At 44.4% G+C, this 19915-nt stretch overlaps 1 protein-coding gene across 3 annotated transcripts in view; it reads left to right on the top strand.

Annotated features, from left to right (window-relative positions):
* LOC121003848 (oocyte zinc finger protein XlCOF28-like) overlaps nucleotides 1-942 on the top strand; it is a 51074-nt gene extending 50132 nt beyond the window's left edge. For 2 of the 3 annotated variants that reach the window (XM_040435777.1, XM_040435776.1), the window contains exon 15: nucleotides 239-942. In XM_040435777.1, the coding sequence (XP_040291711.1) occupies nucleotides 239-520 (282 nt within the window). In that variant the 3' untranslated portion in view covers nucleotides 521-942. The remainder of the gene's footprint in view (nucleotides 1-238) is intronic. The other variant, XM_040435778.1, reaches the window with a different exon arrangement.
* Nucleotides 943-19915: the final 18973 nt, after the last annotated feature.

The following is a 19915-nucleotide window of genomic DNA, read 5'->3' as shown; positions in this document are numbered from 1 at the left end:
CATACATTTCGCCTTTGCTTCCCTGGGGGTTGTCATTACAAAATGAAGAGCATTCTAGTCGTCTTTGAGCATTTCAGGAGATAACAGCAGTATGAGGGCCCCCAATTGACTCTTTATAATGGAGAAAGGGGGGTCCTATTCAGCACTTGTGAAAAGGATTGTAAAAAAAAAAAAATAATATATAATTATTAGTGATTATTACTATATGAATGCTGATTGCTCTTTCATTTACTCTCAGAACAATAAACAGATTCTTCTGGAAAGCGAGAGGAGCTTGGGGCCACAGGAAGAGACATTTACCTGGCAGGTTGTCCCTGCAGAGCAGGAGACTGAAATCCACTTTCTGATCAGCGGTTCAGAAGAGATTGATGCACTGTCCGAGTATCATGTCCTCCCAGTGCAGACGGAGGCTGGCAGTTTCATCGGTATACAAGTGGCAGGGCTGCAGGAGGTGGAACAAGTGGATGCGGGCACTATCCACACACAGTTGCTTTTAGGGCAGGACGTCTTAGAAGCGTGAAAACTATGAAAGTCTAAGGGTGCCCAGCGCCCTGGAGACCATGCAGGGGCAGCAGGCCTGGCACCTGTCCAGCACAGAGCTGGTGAATGTAACTATATTAAGAGGCCTCCAAGTATCTTGGCTATGCACGTGTTTCACCTCCTGAGGAGGTTGGTGGCTCCAGAGAAGGGAAAATGTTGTTCTTGTTTCTTCTTCAAAAGAATAAAGTAATGCGTTTACAAACCTGAGTGGCCGGACCTGACTGGAAAGAAGCCATCGGTCTGGGGGGACCTAAGTGTTAATGGGTCACACATTCAGAGAGACCATGTCCAATGACTTCTTGATCTGAAGAAGTCACTAATCATAGTGATTGTTCATGTGAGGCCAGGACTGAACTGAGGAGCAGGAATTGGTCTGTAGGGAGCCCTGCATGTAGCAGTAGTGTACCACAAGGCCAACCATTGCATAGAAAAAATGTACAGTCGTGGCCAAAAGTTTTGAGAATTGCATAAATATTGGAAATTGGAAAAGTTGCTGCTTAAGTTTTTATAATAGCAATTAGCATATACTCCAGAATGTTATGAAGAGTGATCCGATGAATTGCATAGTCCTTCTTTGCCATGAAAATTAACTTAATCCCCAAAAAAACTTTCCACTGCATTTCATTGCTGTCATTAAAGGACCTGCTGAGATGATTTCAGTAATCGTCTTGTTAACTCAGGTGAGAATGTTGACGAGCACAAGGCTGGAGATCATTATGTCAGGCTGATTGGGTTAAAATGGCAGACTTGACATGTTAAAAGGAGGGTGATGCTTGAAATCATTGTTCTTCCATTGTTAACCATGGTGACCTGCAAAGAAACGCGTACAGCCATAATTGCGTTGCATAAAAATGGCTTCACAGGCAAGGATATTGTGGCTACTAAGATTGCACCTCAATCAACAATTTATAGGATCATCAAGAACTTCAAGGAAAGAGGTTCAATTCTTGTTAAGAAGGCTTCAGGACGTCCAAGAAAGTCCAGCAAGCGCCAGGATCGTCTCCTAAAGAGGATTCAACTGCGGGATCGGAGTGCCACCAGTGCAGAGCTTGCTCAGGAATGGCAGCAGGCAGGTGTGAGCGCATCTGCACGCACAGTGAGGCGAAGACTTTTGGAAGATGGCCTGGTGTCAAGAAGAGCAGCAAAGAAGCCACTTCTCTCCAAAAAAAACATCAGGGACAGATTGATCTTCTGCAGAAAGTATGGTGAATGGACTGCTGAGGACTGGGGCAAAGTCATATTCTCCGATGAAGCCTCTTTCCGATTTGTTTGGGGCATCTGGAAAAAGGCTTGTCTGGAGAAGAAAAGGTGAGCGCTACCATCAGTCCTGTGTCATGCCAACAGTAAAGCATCCTGAGACCATTCATGTGTGGGGTTGCTTCTCATCCAAGGGAGTGGGCTCACTCACAATTTTGCCCAAAAACACAACCATGAATAAAGAATGGTACCAAAACACCCTCCAAGAGCAACTTCTTCCAACAATCCAACAACAGTTTGGTGAAGAACAATGCATTTTCCAGCACGATGGAGCACCGTGCCATAAGGCAAAAGTGATAACTAAGTGGCTCGGGGACAAAAATGTTGACATTTTGGGTCCATGGCCTGGAAACTCCCCAGATCTTAATCCCATTGAGAACTTGTGGTCAATCCTTAAGAGGCGGGTGGACAAACAAAAACCCACTAATTCTGACAAACTCCAAGAAGTGATTATGAAAGAATGGGTTGCTATCAGTCAGGAATTGGCCCAGAAGTTGATTGAGAGCATGCCCAGTCAAATTGCAGAGGTCCTGAAAAAGAAGGGCCAACACTGCAAATACTGACTCTTTGCATAAATGTCATGTAATTGTCGATAAAAGCCTTTGAAACGTATGAAGTGCGTGTAATTATATTTCACTACATCACAGAAACAACGGAAACAAAGATCTAAAAGCAGTTTAGCAGCAAACTTTGTGAAAACTAATATTTCTGTCATTCTCAAAACTTTTGGCCACGACTGTAGTGTTGGCCATGCAGTGTGACACTGCTCCATGTACTTCCTCCCTCAAGTAGCAAAGCATGATGGTTATTGGTCTGTGTCTCCACCCCTGGTTATATTGGGCTTACAGGGCAGGTCCAATTTCATGTAAATTACTTTTCATTCTTATGTAACTTAATAATAGACTTCAACCCACTGTTTCCAGAATCTCTGCTTGCTGAGTGAATAGGAACATTCTTGTTTACAGCCAGAGGCTAAATACCAGTCCTGACTCTTCTCACAGCCAAGGGTTTGTTCCTTTTTTATCCATTCAGGGCAATCTCCTGTCCTTAAAGGGATTCTGTCAGCAGGAATATGCATATAGACCTAATTACATTTTATTGGAGGTCTCCTATAGCATGTCAGAAATATTCCAGTATGTAGCTTATGAGTGCTGTAGTTATCCTGAAAAATCGATTATTTATTTATTTCATGCACTTATATAGCGCTACTATTTTCCACAGTGCTTTACAGACATTTGCATCACACTTTCTCCACTGGGGCTCGCAGTCTAAGTTCCCTGTTGGTAGGTCTTTTTGGAGTGTGGGAGGAAACCCACGCAAACACGGGGAGAACATACAAACCACATGCAGATGTTGTCCTTGTTCGGATTCAAACCTAGGACCGCAGCGCTGCGAAGTAACAGTGCTAACCACTGAGCGACCGTGCTGCCCTTAGTCATTACATATATGCATCTGAGCGGCTGCCCGGTCTCCCATTGCTGTGCTGTCATCAACCTCATGGAAAGAACTGCGCATGCGCCAGCATTATTTATTTTAAGCTAGCGCATGCGCAGTTCTTTCCATGAGGCTGATGCCAGCACAGCAATGGGAGACCGCGCAGCTGCTTAGGTGACGAGTAAAAGTGCTCGTGCGACATTACAGTGCGGCCTTAAAGGGACACTGACAGGGCCAAAAAGCATATTAAGGTATATATATGACCGTACAGGTCTTATAAAGTGTATAAGAATCATGTAAGTATCCCCCCTGTCCACCTTATAACTACAGTAATGTCAAGTTTTATAACCTGCTGGAATCGGGTTCAATCTGCCCAAGGGGCGGTGTTTCACCTCAGCTTGCGCCCAGCCAGCCTCGCCACAACTGCCGTTTGAAGCGCCGCCCAGCTCATCAATATTCACTTCGCTGGGCGGCGACTAGTGTCCCCGGCTATCTTCAGCGCATGCGCCCGGCACCCTCACTGGCCGGGATCGCATCGCGCCTGCGCACAGTCTCATTCTCAGAGGCTGCCTCTGAGAATGAGACTGTGCGCAGGCGCGATGCGATCCCGGCCAGTGAGGGTGCCGGGCGCATGCGCTGAAGATAGCCGGGGACACTAGTAGCCGCCCAGCGCCGCCCAGCGAAGTGAATATTGATGAGCTGGGCGGCGCTTCAAACGGCAGTTGTGGCGAGGCTGGCTGGGCGCAAGCTGAGGTGAAACACCGCCCCTTGGGCAGATTGAACCCGATTCCAGCAGGTTATAAAACTTCACATTACTGTAGTTATAAGGTGGACAGGGGGGATACTTACATGATTCTTATACACTTTATAAGACCTGTACGGTCATATATATACCTTCATATGCTTTTTGGCCCTGTCAGTGGTCCTTTTAACAGTGTCTAAAATAAAACAAGAAAGCCCAGCTTTCTATAAAAGCGTAGTTAACCTTTATTTTTCAAATAGATAAAATCCAAAAGTGACACAATGCAAAAAAAATTGCGCTGAAGTCTACGCGTTACGGATATCAAACAAATTTGTATTCCTTACTCCTAATCCTTGTGATGAGTAAGGATTACATGTGTTTGATATCCGTAACGCATAGATTTCAGCACAATTATTTTTTATGTTTTTGAGACATGCGGCATACGGATCCGTACTGTGCAGAAGCAGAACACAGCCACTGAAGCAGAAGATGCAGAGCACTCTGAGAAACGCTGCTGCAGGGTACATGCTCGTCCTGCTGCTTCATCAGGACAGAGGGACTGGGACATCGCTCCTGTGGATAGGGGATCACGTTAAAACTCAGCCAAGGCCATTTAATTAGCCACTTCTCCACTTCTTCCCGTTTATAGACCTGTAGCTGCGCTGGAATGAATCTGATCCCTGCAGACCTTCAGATAACTGCTGAGTGAACATCTGTAAGGCTAAAATGCACTCTCATATCATAAATGTACATGATTAAATTGGCAAAGGATGGGTCATCAGTATAAAAAAGTCGGAAAGCCCCTTTAATTTTACAATTAAGCTGTAATATGATGAGCAGCAAACCTTACATTGCTGTGTGAAGTATTTCTGCTGTGGCCATTTTTTTATTTTCTATAAAGGGATCTGGAAGAGTGTACCCAGTGTACTCCCGATGTATTCCCCGCCTCCATCCGTAAGTGTACGCTGGTACTGAAAAACATCACATCTGATAGGCCACAAAAAAGTGGCAAGAGATGCCCACATGTGACACTTGGTGCTTATTTTTACGACATTTGGTGAACCTTGCCACTTTTAGAAGTGGAGTGATAAGTAGGTCAGAATTTCAGATTCGAACACCTTTTAAAGTAAATGTGTCACCAAAAATGTTACCTGTCAACTGAAACCAGATAGTAGCAAAGCTCTTTTTTTTAAATATATATTTATTTTATTTTATTTCCTGAACATGATTATGGGGGCGCCATCTTGCCTGAGCTGTTCTTAAAGGGAATCTGTCATCTGGTTTGACCATATTAACCACCTCAGCCCCCAGTGCTTAAACACCCTGAAAGACCAGGCCACTTTTTACACTTCTGACCTACACTACTTTCACCGTTTATTGCTCGGTCATGCAACTTACCACCCAAATGAATTTTACCTCCTTTTCTTCTCACTAATAGAGCTTTCATTTGGTGGTATTTCATTGCTGCTGACATTTTTACTTTTTTTGTTATTAATCGAAATTTAACGATTTTTTTTGCAAAAAAATGACATTTTTCACTTTCAGTAGTAAAATTTTGCAAAAAAAACGACATCTATATAGAAATTTTGCTCTAAATTTATAGTTCTACATGTCTTTGATAAAAAAAAAATGTTTGGGTAAAAAAAAAATGGTTTGGGTAAAAGTTATAGCGTTTACAAACTATGGTACAAAAATGTGAATTTCCGCTTTTTGAAGCAGCTCTGACTTTCTGAGCACCTGTCATGTTTCCTGAGGTTCTACAATGCCCAGACAGTACAAACACCCCACAAATGACCCCATTTCTGAAAGTACACACCCTAAGGTATTCGCTGATGGGCATAGTGAGTTCATAGAACTTTTTATTTTTTGTCACAAGTTAGCGGAAAATTATGATTTTTTTTTTTTTTTTTTTTTTTTTCTTACAAAGTCTCATATTCCACTAACTTGTGACAAAAAATAAAAAGTTCTATGAACTCACTATGCCCATCAGCGAATACCTTGGGGTCTCTTCTTTCCAAAATGGGGTCACTTGTGGGGTAGTTATACTGCCCTGGCATTCTAGGGGCCCAAATGTGTGGTAAGGAGTTTGAAATCAAATTCTGTAAAAAATGACCTGTGAAATCCGAAAGGTGCTCTTTGGAATATGGGCCCCTTTGCCCACCTAGGCTGCAAAAAAGTGTCACACATCTGGTATCTCCGTACTCAGGAGAAGGTGGGGAATGTGTTTTGGGGTGTCATTTTATATATACCCATGCTGGGTGAGAGAAATATCTTGGCAAAAGACAACTTTTCCCATTTTTTTATACAAAGTTGTCATTTGACCAAGATATTTATCTCACCCAGCATGGGTATATGTAAAAAGACACCCCAAAACACATTCCTCAACTTCTCCTGAGTACGGGGATACCAGATGTGTGACACTTTTTTGCAGCCTAGGTGGGCAAAGGGGCCCATATTCCAAAGAGCACCTTTCGGATTTCACTCCTCATTTTTTCCTGAATTTGATTTCAAACTCCTTACCACACATTTGGGCCCCTAGAATACCAGGGCAGTATAACTACCCCACAAGTGACCCCATTTTGGAAAGAAGACACCCCAAGGTATTCCGTGAGGGGCATGGCGAGTTCCTAGAATTTTTTATTTTTTGTCACAAGTTAGTGGAAAATGATGATTTTTTTTTTTATTTTTTTTTTCATACAAAGTCTCATATTCCACAAACTTGTGACAAAAAATAAAAACTTCCATGAACTCACTATGCCCATCAGCGAATACCTTGGGGTCTCTTCTTTCCAAAATGGGGTCACTTGTGGGGTAGTTATACTGCCCTGGCATTCTAGGGGCCCAAATGTGTGGTAAGTAGGTAAATGACCTGTGAAATCCGAAAGGTGCTCTTTGGAATGTGGGCCCCTTTGCCCACCTAGGCTGCAAAAAAGTGTCACACATCTGGTATCTCTGTATTCAGGAGAAGTTGAGGAATGTGTTTTGGGGTGTCTTTTTACATATACCCATGCTGGGTGAGATAAATATCTTGGTCAAATGCCAACTTTGTATAAAAAAAATGGGAAAAGTTGTCTTTTGCCAAGATATTTCTCTCACCCAGCATGGGTATATGTAAAATGACACCCCAAAACACATTCCCCAACTTCTCCCGATTACGGAGATACCAGATGTGTGACACTTTTTTGCAGCCTAGGTGGGCAAAGGGGCCCATATTCAAAAGAGCACCTTTCGGATTTCACAGGTCATTTTTTACAGAATTTGATTTCAAACTCCTTACCACACATTTGGGCCCCTAGAATGCCAGGGCAGTATAACTACCCCCACAAGTGACCCCATTTTGGAAAGAAGAGACCCCAAGGTATTCGCTGATGGGCATAGTGAGTTCATGGAACTTTTTATTTTTTGTCACAAGTTAGTGGAATATGAGACTTTGTATGAAAAAAAAAAAAAAAAATAAGCATTTTCCACTAACTTGTGACAAAAAATAAAAAATTCTAGGAACTCGCCATGCCCCTCACGGAATACCTTGGGGTGTCTTCTTTCCAAAATGGGGTCACTTGTGGGGTAGTTATACTGCCCTGGCATTTTCCAGGGGCCCTAATGTGTGGTAAGTAGGTAAATGACCTGTGAAATCCTAAAGGTGCTCTTTGGAATATGGGCCCCTTTGCCCACCTAGGCTGCAAAAAAGTGTCACACATGTGGTATCGCCGTATTCAGGAGAAGTTGGGGAATGTGTTTTGGGGTGTCATTTTACATATACCCATGCTGGGTGAGAGAAATATCTTGGCAAAAGACAACTTTTCCCATTTTTTTATACAAAGTTGGCATTTGACCAAGATATTTCTCTCACCCAGCATGGGTATATGTAAAATGACACCCCAAAACACATTCCCCAACTTCTCCTGAGTACGGCGATACCAGATGTGTGACACTTTTTTGCAGCCTAGATGCGCAAAGGTGCCCAAATTCCTTTTAGGAGGGCATTTTTAGACATTTGGATACCAGACTTCTTCTCACGCTTTGGGGCCCCTAGAATGCCAGAGCAGTATAAATACCCCACATGTGACCCCATTTTGGAAAGAAGACACCCCAAGGTATTCAATGAGGGGCATGGCGAGTTCATAGAAATTTTTTTTTTTTGGCACAAGTTAGCGGAAATTGATATTTTTAATTTTTTTCTCACAAAGTCTCCCGTTCCGCTAACTTGGGACAAAAAATTCAATCTTTCATGGACTCAATATGCCCCTCACGGAATACCTGGGGGTGTCTTCTTTCCGAAATGGGGTCACATGTGGGGTATTTATACTGCCCTGGCATTCTAGGGGCCCTAAAGCGTGAGAAGAAGTCTGGAATATAAATGTCTAAAAAATTTTACGCATTTGGATTCCGTGAGGGGTATGGTGAGTTCATGTGAGATTTTATTTTTTGACACAAGTTAGTGGAATATGAGACTTTGTAAGAAAAGAAAAAAAAAATTCTGCTAACTTGGGCCAAAAAAATATCTGAATGGAGCCTTACAGAGGGGGGGGGGGGGGATCAATGACAGGGGGGTGATCAATGACAGGGGGGGTGATCAATGACAGGGGGGTTGATCAATGACAGGGGGGTTGATCAATGACAGGGGGGTGATCAGGGAGTCTATATGGGGTGATCACCACAGTCATTGATCACGCCCCTGTAAGGCTTCATTCAGACGTCCGGATGCGTTTTGCGGATCCGATCCATCTATCAGTGCATCCGTAAAAATCATGCGGACATCTGAATGGAGCTTTACAGGGGGGTAATCAATGACAGGGGGGTGATCAGGGAGTCTATATGGGGTGATCACCACAGTCATTGATCATGCCCCTGTAAGGCTTCATTCAGACGTCCGGATGCGTTTTGCGGATCGGATCCATCTATCAGTGCATCCGTAAAAATCATGCGGACATCTGAATGGAGCTTTACAGGGGGGTGATCAGGGAGTCTATATGGGGTGATCACCACAGTCATTGATCATGCCCCTGTAAGGCTTCATTCAGACGTCTGGATGCGTTTTGAGGATCGGATCCATCTATCAGTGCATCCGTAAAAATCATGCGGACGTCTGAATGGAGCTTTACAGGGGGTTGATCAATGACAGGGGTGTAATCAATGACAGGGGGGGTGATCAGGGAGTCTATATGGGGTGATAACCACAGTCATTGATCACGCCCCTGTAAGGCTTCATTCAGACGTCCGGATGCGTTTTGCGGATCTGATCCATCTATCAGTGGATCCGTAAAAATCATGCGGACATCTGAATGGAGCTTTACAGGGGGGTAATCAATGACAGGGGGGTGATCAATGACAGGGGGGTGATCAGGGAGTCTATATGGGGTGATCAGGGGTGATCAGGGGCTAATAAGGGGTTAATAAGTGACGGGGGGGGGGTGTAGTGTAGTGTAGTGGTGCTTGGTGGGACTTTACTGAGCTACCTGTGTCCTCTGGTGGTCGATCCAAACAAATGGGACCACCAGAGGACCAGGTAGCAGGTATATTAGACGCTGTTATCAAAACAGCGTCTAATATACCTGTTAGGGGTTAAAAAAAAACACATCTCCAGCCTGCCAGCGAACGATCGCCGCTGGCAGGCTGGAGATCAACTCTCTTACCTTCCGTTCCTGTGAGCGCGCGCGCCTGTGTGCGCGCGTTCACAGGAAATCTCGCCCATCGCGAGATGACACATATATGCGTGACTCTGCGCAGGGCTGCCACCTCCGGAACGCGATCCTGCGTTAGGCGGTCCGGAGGTGGTTAAGCTCTCACCATTGCCATGTTTAATAAAATACCTTATTTCCTACAGTGGTTTTCTTACTTATATTCATGCTTTCATTTAGCTAAAAGCGATTTTTGTATTATGCAAATGAACCCTGAAGGTGCCCAGAGGGGCGTTATTCTTCACCGTCTGAGCCCAGTAACGCCGCCATCCAGTGCCTAGACCGCCTTAGTTTAGAGCCCAAGCACGCCTCCTCGATATGCAGTATCGCCCCACAGCCTAGTTTAACGGCGCCCTCCCCCCCCACCCCCACCCCTGCTACGTCAACTAATTTTCATTCAAGCCATGCACCTGGAATCTTCAATCAATTCGTCTGTCTGAAATCTCGCGCAGGCGCAGTACCAACCTCTCCTGAGGGCAACAGCGATAAGAAGACGTCACTGGGCTCGGCGCATGCCCAGTGACACTTTTGAGGCTGTTGCCCTCAGAAGCGGTTGGATCGCACAGGCAGTAGGCGGTACTGCCCTGCGCGAGATTTCAGACAGACGAATTGAAGATTCCAGGTGCGTAGTTTGAATGAATTAGTTGACGCAGCAGAGGGGGCGGTGCCGTTAAAGTAGGATGTGGGACGATACTGCATATCGAGGAGGCGTGCTTGGGCTCTAAATTAAGGTGTGCTAGGCACTGCAGGGGGCGTTACTGGGCTCAGAGGGTGAAGAATAACGCCCCTCTGGGCACAATCAGGGTTCATTTGCATAATACAAAAATCGCTTTTTTAGCAAAATGAAAGCATGAATATAAGAAAGAAAACCACTGTAGGAAATAAGGTATTTTATTAAACATGGCAACGGTGAGAGCTCAATATGGTCAAACCAGGTGACAGATTCCCTTTAACAGCATTTAGAAAGCATTAAAAAAATAGACACAATGGTCTGGAGGGGACCTCATTGACTTCTATGGGAGAGTTTTCTAGACATGTTCTGTGCCCTGTGCAGATGTCATTCTCGGAGCTGATCTATTCTTTCCTTGTACAATCGCCTATTGTGAATGGTGGATCCTGTCTTATCTATACACAGAGGTGATATCATTACAGGCAGCATTACAATAATAGATAACTACAGTAAAGTGATCTGTACAAACCAAGAAGTGGCTCCAATTATTAGACATAAGTGGCCAGTGTGAAAACTGCAGGATTTTTGGTTTTAGTTCAAATATAAAAAGTGACATGGAAAATAAAAAATATGTTAAACATAAAAAAGTGATTTAAACAGCAGGCCATTTTCTGATGACACATTCCCTTTAAGTCCTGTTTAAGATGTGCGACTTTTTAAAAAGTAGCATTTCCATGCCAGGCAACCCCCTGGTGTTTTTTTTTTTACAGACATAGGCGTACACTACGTTGCACTTGTGCCAAATATATTACTGTGTCCCGTTTCATAAAAACTGACACCAAGACCACCGCAAATGATAAACTCCCCCCTATACGTTATACTTCAGCTCAGCTTTGTTACAATGTATCCAGTGTAGAAACCTTTTGTGATTTATGTACACAAATCTCTCGCCTGTCCTGAGATGTATGAGTCTAGGGGTCAGGCTGTTTAGGTTATGGAGGATTGTCTAGACCAGGCATCCTCAAACTGCGGCCCTCCAGCCTACAGGTATCGGCCTACAGCAGGGCATTGTGGGAGTTGTAGTTTTACAACAGCTGGAGGGCCGTAGTTTGAGGATGCCTGGTATAGACTGACAAATTGTATTAAACCCTCAACCATTTGAGCAGAACCAAGTCAGAGAAGTTTTCAGCTTGAAGATGTAAGGGTACTTTCACACTAGATTTTCTTTTTTCCGGTATTGCGATCCGTCATAGGGTCTCAATACCGAAAAAAAAAAAAACGCTTCCATTTTGTCCTCATTCATTGTCAATGGGGACAAAACGTAACTGAACGGGAATGCTCCAAAATGCATGCCGTTCCGTTTGATAGCGTTCCCATACCGGAAAGCAAGCTGCAGTTTTTTTTTCCGTCATGGGATGCGGAACAAAACGGATCCGTCTTGGCAATGTTAAAAATAATACAAACGGATCCGTTCATAACGGATGCAGATGGTTGTATTATCAGTAACGGAAGCGTTTTTGCTGAGCCCTGCCAGATACAGCAAAAACGCTAGTGAAAAAGTAGCCTAAACAAGAATGTTCCATTCACTGGAAGCAAGTAGAGAAAATATTAAGGAATTCTATAAAAGAAACATGCAGAACTTGAGTTTAACTCTTTTGTCAAGTAAACGTTTTACTTAGCTAGTTTATAGATACACTGATGAGCAAAAGAGTAACAATGTTTAGAACTTTTGACTTTCAGGCTCCATATCTCACCATCCACTACCATCATTTTATAGACAATCATCTTGGCCATCTCATACAGTTGGGGCCATAAATATTGGGACATGGACACAATTCTCACATTTTTGGCTCTATACACCACCACAATGGATTTGAAATGAAACGAACAAGATGTGCTTTAACTGCAGACTGTCAGCTTTAATTTGAGTGTATTTACATCCAAATCAGGTGAACGGTGTAGGAATTACAACAGTTTGCATATGGGCCTCCCACTTGTTGGGGACCAAAAGTAATGGGACAGAATAATAATCATAAATCAAACTTTCACTTTTTAAGACTTGGTTGCAAATCCTTTGCAGTCAATTACAGCCTGAAGTCTGGAACGCATAGACATCGCCAGACGCTGGGTTTCATCCCTGGTGATGCTCTGCCAGGCCTCTACTGCAACTGTCTTCAGTTCCTGCTTGTTCGGGGCATTTTCCCTTCAGTTTTGTCTTCAGCAAGTGAAATGCATGCTCAATCGGATTCAGGTCAGGTGATTGACTTGGCCATTGCATAACATTCCACTTCTTTCCCTTAAAAAACTCTTTGGTTGCTTTTGCAGTATGCTTTGGGTCATTGTCCATCTGCACTGTGAAGCGCCGTCCAATGAGTTCTGAAGCATTTGGCTGAATATAAGCAGATAATATTGCCCGAAACACTTCAGAATTCATCCTGCTGCTTTTGTCAGCAGTCACATCATCAATAAATACAAGAGAACCAGTTCCATTGGCAGCCATACATGCCCACGCCATGACACTACCACCACCATGCTTCACTGATGAGGTGGTATGCTTAGGATCATGAGCAGTTCCTTTCCTTCTCCATACTCTTCTCTTCCCATCACTCTGGTACAAGTTGATCTTGGTCTCATCTGTCCATAAGATGTTGTTCCAGAACTGTGAAGGCTTTTTTAGATGTCGTTTGGCAAACTCTAATCTGGCCTTCCTGTTTTTGAGGCTCACCAATGGTTTACATCTTGTGGAGAACCCTCTGTATTCACTCTGGTGAAGTCTTCTCTTGATTGTTGACTTTTACACACATACACCTACCTCCTGGAGATTGTTCTTGATCTGGCCAACTGTTGTGAAGGGTGTTTTCTTCACCAGGGAAAGAATTATTCGGTCATCCACCACAGTCAGTGGCGTAACTAGAACTGACTGGGCCCCACACCAAATTATTGAATGGGCCCCCCCCCCCTCATGGGCAACTTCTTTCCCCCCCCCCCCCCCCCCCTCCCCCTATGCAAGCCCCAGTCCTGCAGCTAGTCAAAATCACTCTCAGACCAGGCCCTGCTGAGACTTCGTCCGTTTCCCACACATATACTGCATATCATGTCACTGTATATAATACTATTGTGGGGGCCCTTTTACAATTTAGTCCTCCTCTCAATTGTGTTGATGTCCCAATATTTATGGACCTGACTGTACATAAATTGTTACTCATTATTACTATGCCATCAGCAACACTGATGTGAATCCGCCTGGAGCAGAGAGCATTGCTGAGGAGGCAGGCCACCAATAGACTGTAACATTAGTATTAAAAGGATAAAAGAGCAGCGCCTCCAAGCAGTACAAAATAAATGTACAGGTGCAGGCTACCATGGCTGATATCCAAACAGACACTGCTTTATGTGCAGATTTTGAAATCTGTAGCATGTCAATTATTTGTGCGATTCAATTCTGCATTTGCTGTAGAGAGGTTTTCTCCATAGACTTCAATGGGGTTTTTAACATAATAACCCTAAGGCCCAGTGGCATAACTAGAAATGTCTGGGCCCCACCCAGCAACTTCATTGCACCCCCATTCCTGTGACTAGTCAAGATCGCTATCTCAGACCAGGCCCTACAGGTATAGATGTCATGTCACTCTATAAACTGTCACTGTATATAATGTCATTGTATAACACTGTTGAGGAGGCCCTGACAATAAAATCTTTTAGTCCTTCTCCTGAGGTTGGGCCCTAAAGCAGCCCCTTCCCCCTATAGCTACCCCCATGCTAAGGCCTCTTTCACATCTGCGTTAGAGCTTCTCTGGTCTAAAATAACGGATGTCAACTGTGCATAAAATGAGCATAACGGATGCCTAAAATACAGGATCTGTTTTTTTTTCTTTATTTTTTTGTTCTGATGGATCAGAAGAACAGAAAAATAAATGGTGATTTGAGCATGGCCTAAACAGTATTTCATTCATTTAATTCCTGCTCATTCTGAGCTCTGAATTCAAGGAGACCTATCATTGACTAACAGCTATCTCTGTATACACAGTGATAGAGGGAGCTGTCAATCACTGATAGGACCGCCTCCTTGACTTCAAAGCCTAGAATGAGCAGGAATTTAAATGAATGAGATACAAGTTTTACTGAATCTTTTCCCATAACAGTTCTATAACATGCCGCCTTCAGCTCAGATACCATGTTCAACACGACAGGTTCCCTTTAAAAGGACTGGAGCGCATTTTGGCAGTATATTTTTCTGTTGCTGGTCCTGGGGAACTGTACTGTCACGAGGGTGTCACGACCTATCGCTGACCCTGTTGTGCCTGGGGTCAGAAGGTCGCAGCTGGTGGCTACTCGCTCGGTTTCAAGAGATCGCTCCATGACCTAATGGTGGGAATGGATTTCGGTCCAGGTTTTCCTGCTTAGGTTTGCAATCCTTTTTGTCCAATTTATGAATCTGTACCTTTTCCTTTCAGCTGTTCTCTGTCAGCCACTCCCAGCTACTATATAGTCTCCCTTTCTGCTCCCCTTGTTGCCAGATATAGACCTTCTTTCCAGATCTTTTTATTCTGACCTCTGGTGGAGTTGGAGTTGCTGTGGAGGCGTTGGAACTGGAGCTGTTGGATCTCCTGTTGTCTCTCCTGTTGTCTCCCTTTGGGGATTGTTTGGTGTTGTTTGTCCTTTCCCTGTTGTTACCCTAGGTGTCAGTGATGAGGACTATGCTCCCACCTCCCTACTCACTACCTAGGGCTTATTTCAGGGTAAGCCAGGGACAAGGCACGTGATCGGCGTATGGTTTATCAGCCCATCTAGAGACGTCAGGGCAGCCAGGTGCTAGGTGAGTTATGGGTCACCACTACTCCCTCTCCCTAGTGAAAGGGTACTCCCCTTCCCTCCCCTCTGCGCCGCACGTCTGTTACCTGCCATATCAGACATGATATGTACTGCCAGAACAGATGTACATTAAAAACTCCTTCAAAGTGACTTTTTTTCATGTTGACCCTCTAAGATAGTCATCTTGGGGAAATTTGTGTGCATTCTATACCTCATCTCTGGTGTAGTCTGTACCCCTGGTTTTGGTTTACAATCACTGATGGAAATCACTGGCCAAACAGTGTGTGAAAGCCTTAGGCTATTAAAACGTGATCCTGCATGCATAACTTTTATGCCAGAAAGACGCTGGATCACATTGTAGTCAATGGGGATCCCTCTGTGCGTGGCCCTATCTGGGGCTATCCCGGATACAGTGAACTCCGGCAGTCAGTTCCTCTGCTGGAACAGGCTGCTGGAGTTCACGTCACCTATGTCAATGTAGCTTTAGGCCTCTTGCACATGACCATGTCCGTTTTGCAATCTGCAAAACACGGATACCGGCTGTGTGCATTCCGCATTGCCAGGATTAGAAAAACATGGATGCTTTCTTCCAGAAATGGCACCACATTCGTCCATAGGTTGTGTCATGTATTTCTGCTCAGCTCCATTGACGTGAATGAGGCTGAACTGCTATTCTACATTTTTGCAAGAAAACGGCCATGTTTTTCTGATCCTGGACAAAATCTCCTGTCACTGGAGATAAGGGGCCTAGGCCAACCCCATTATCCTTCCACCACCAAACCTTACAGTTGGCACAATGCGGTCAGGCAGGTAATGTTCTCCTTGCATTCGCCAAACCCAGACTCTGCTATCAAACTGCCAGATACAGAAGCGTTATTCATAACTCCACAGAACATTTTTCCACTGCTCCAGAGTCCACTGGCTTCATGCTTTACACCACTCCATCAGATGCTTGGCATTGTGCTTTATGAAAGGCGTGCATGCAGCTGATTGGCCATGGAAATCCATGCCATAAAGCTGCCGGTGAACAGTTTTTGTGCTGATGGTAATACCAGAGTAACTTGACAGTAATTGGGGGTCATTGGCCTTTTACGCTGGTCTTTTACTCCTCTTTTGTGCTCGCTTTGGTGGCTGAAGATGCGCCTAATTTATGACGAGGAATGGGAAGGCGGGGGGTAAAAATGTTCATAAATAACCCCCACTGAGTCAGCAGAGCACTGGTAACTTTACATGGTCTCCACTGAGATGCTGTGGTTCCTAAATGCTTCCATTTTACAACAATACCTCTCAAAGCTGATAGTGGAATATCTAGGAGGATATTTTTATTCACTTCTGACCTGCATCAGGAAACCTGACTGTGTCGTCGTACCCATATAGTGTATATGTAGATGAGTGTCATATTGGTGGGATTATGCTACTTTATATAGGTGGTGCCATTCTGGTATTGCTGTACATATTATTATTATTATAATTTTTTTTTTTTGTGTGTATGTTCTGCTTAATACGGTAAAGTCCTGGATGTGGACAGGCAAGGTTTTACCCATATGTGCTGCTGACCAGCGTTATATATAATGTAACTCAGGAGCAGTACAAAACAAGTAATATACTGTATGTACACTGACATAACAAAACTACCTGCCTAATATTGTATAGGTTCTGCCAGGCCACCAAAACATCTGTGGACTTCTGAATGTGTCCTAGAAGTTGCAGGCTGGGGCACCCATGGATTGGGCTTGTTTTTCCAGCACATCCCACAGATGATTAATCAGATTAAAATCTGGAGGACGAGTCTGCACCTTGAACTCTTTGTTATGTTCCTTAAACCATTCCCAAACAATATTGGCAGTGTGGCAGGGTCCCTATCCTGCTGAAAGAGGATACTGCCATTAGGGAATACTGTTGCCATGAAGTGGAGTACTTGGCTTACTGCAAGGTACAAGTAGGTGGTATGTGTCACTGTAACATTCATAAAAATGCAAGGACCCAAATTTTCCCAGCAGAACATTGTCCAGAGTATCACACTGCCTCTACCGGCTAGCCTTAGTTGCATAGTGCATCCTGGTGGATCTCCTCCTCAAGTAAGTGGTGCACACACTCAGCCGGTTCACATTGCACAAGCCCTCCCTATTCCATTGCTCCATGGTTCAGAGGCTGTTCCTAAAACTTTTTCTCTGCTAGCAGTGACAAGTAGGTATTACCATTGCCTTTTAAGGGCTGTGTCTGTACATCAAACAGTATGTAATCATTGCAAATACTCTTCGCTGTCCCATGCCGGGGATCCCGTGAATGACCCCCGAGACGTCAGGCAAGGCAAGATACGGGAAACAGGTTATGGACCACGGAAACTTTAATACCAAATAACAGAAGCAAATATCAGTAACAGAAGTGCCGAAGAGTACTGTACAAACAGCGGGAGAACCCAATGTGCTACTTACGGTTGGTACCCTGAAAAGGCGTGACTAAGCAGCTACCTGGACTTCACTAGGGCCCCTGGTGGTGGGGATAGACTTTGCCGTTAGGGGAAGCTGCTAGGTGCCACTCCAGAGCTGGACCCGTACCGTAGCAAATGGTCTGGAGGACCAGTCCAGGAGATACCTACAAAGGTACCGACAGTATATACAGTAACCAGGCATGACTGGAATCCAGGCAAGGACAGGAATAAGCAAATTACAGGCATAACTGAATACAGGAATAGACAGGACAGAGCCAGAAGCAGTTACCTGCGCCGCAAGCAATGGCGGCTAGACGGCCCCAGGCAGAGCTGCACACAGGTAGAGGTTCCCTCTCAGGGGAAGCCAGGGACCCACTTCCGCAGGCGGACAATACAGACATGAACAGAAGCAGAGTAAACTGCCACAAACAAGAACAGAAACAGATAACGGACGCAGTTACGCTCTACTAGGCGATAGACAGAACATGGCATACAAACAGGACAGATACAACACAGGCAAAACCACACCAAGGTATGGCAGGCAGGGTCTTGGCAAAAACAGACTACAGACAGAACTGAACCAAGGAAGACTGACCCAGACACTGAGGGAACACAGGAATAAATACCAGCCCTGTGAGTGCAGTACGGGCGTTGCCCATGGCACCCAGACACATGAAGTTCAGGATACAGAGACAGAACTACAAATACAGATGCAGTCAAAGGGGTACACACGTACACGGGCAAGTTCACACGTGAAGCCGCAGCCAGCACGCACGGAGACACCTGCAGCCAGTACGCCAGGGGACGTGCAGCCAACCTACACGACAACACACATCACGGTGAACCGCACCGTGACATTGGCGATGAAAATAGTAACAACCATATGTCAATTAGGCCTGGACTACACAAAGACTTTTTGTTGAATACAAGTATTTACTAAAATAGACATGTCAGGACAAATTGTAGAACCTCTATAAACCTAGTTACTCACAGATAATGTTTTATCTTTCCTTTGGCCCGGACCACCATAACAACTACTGAAAAATGCAAAGTTTGCTGCTAAGACTTCAGCCCCTTGCTACTGCAGCTATCTCTAGCTTCTTTTGGAATACAAAGAAATTTAGACCACCTAAATAAATACAGACCCATAAGCAAATAGGGTAAACTGGGCAGAACACACTGCAGATTTGTCAGGTTTTTTTTCTGGGTGGAAAATGTACTGCCTTGAGTTGCAAATTTTCAGCAAAATCCTTAGAATATGTAATGATTTTCCTAGTCTATTATGACGTAAAGTCATGGTTTTATTAAAGACACGGAGGCGAGTATTGCTATCTCTTACTTTACTGTCCACCAATAGCAGCAAAGAAATTTACATAAAGAACAATGTAACCATAGTAACCATTGTCCCTCCCCAGACAGCCCCTATAATAGGCAGTTCCTCCTCTGGGTCTTCCTCTTTCTTTGGACACCTGACACCATCACCGGAACATCAACTGAAACCGGAATCTGGAAACGACCATCTCAGCTCCATCCGAACAGCAGAACCAAAGCCAACGTGGCTAACACTCCTGGAGAAAACACAGAAGGATGTAGATCCCTGAGGTCGGCGGAACATCAGCCTGAAACGAAAATAAATAATATGGCCAGTGTGAAAACCAGGCGGAAACCCACAAAGTCAGACAGCCGTTAAACTGTAATGAACCGTAAGACCATATATTAAAATACAATATTACTAAATATACACAATAAACTTCCTCTAAATAAATAAATAAATGGGCGGGAAGAGAAAACCAGGGTGAGCAATACTCGCCTCCGTGTCTTTAATAAAACCATGACTTTACGTCATAGACTAGGAAAATCATTAAGTTTTACAGCAAGACACGGAGGCTCATATTGCAATTTCTAAGCTGATCAATAAGAGACGCGAACACATGAGGAGGACGAAAATAAAATTCTCTAAATGTCGTGACTCTAGACCAGTCAACCAAACGCAAGATGTCCTCCAAACGAGCCCCCGAAATCGCCAGGGAAGTTTCTGTCGTGCCTCTGGCCGAATGCGCAGTAAAGACAGAGGTATCTACTCCAGAAAGGGACATGATCCACTTCATCCATTGCGCTAGAGTTGGACTGGAAACCGGTCCAAAAGGATGACGAATGGAGAGAAAATAGCTACGGAACCTCAGAAGACCGGTGAGCCCTCGTCCGAGACTCATACTCCTTCAAACGAAAAAAGGGATAAGACACCGACCTCATGTTAGTCTTTGTGCGTCGGGAGATGTAGAACGTGACACCCTCAGGAGAAAAAGACCTGGCGTCATGATCAAGGACCCTCACATCAGAAACCCTCTTAC

The sequence above is a fragment of the Bufo bufo genome, chromosome 6 (assembly GCF_905171765.1).
Source record: "Bufo bufo chromosome 6, aBufBuf1.1, whole genome shotgun sequence".
NCBI classification, from domain to species: Eukaryota; Metazoa; Chordata; class Amphibia; order Anura; family Bufonidae; genus Bufo; species Bufo bufo.
This window is presented reverse-complemented; position numbering and strand designations above follow the sequence as displayed.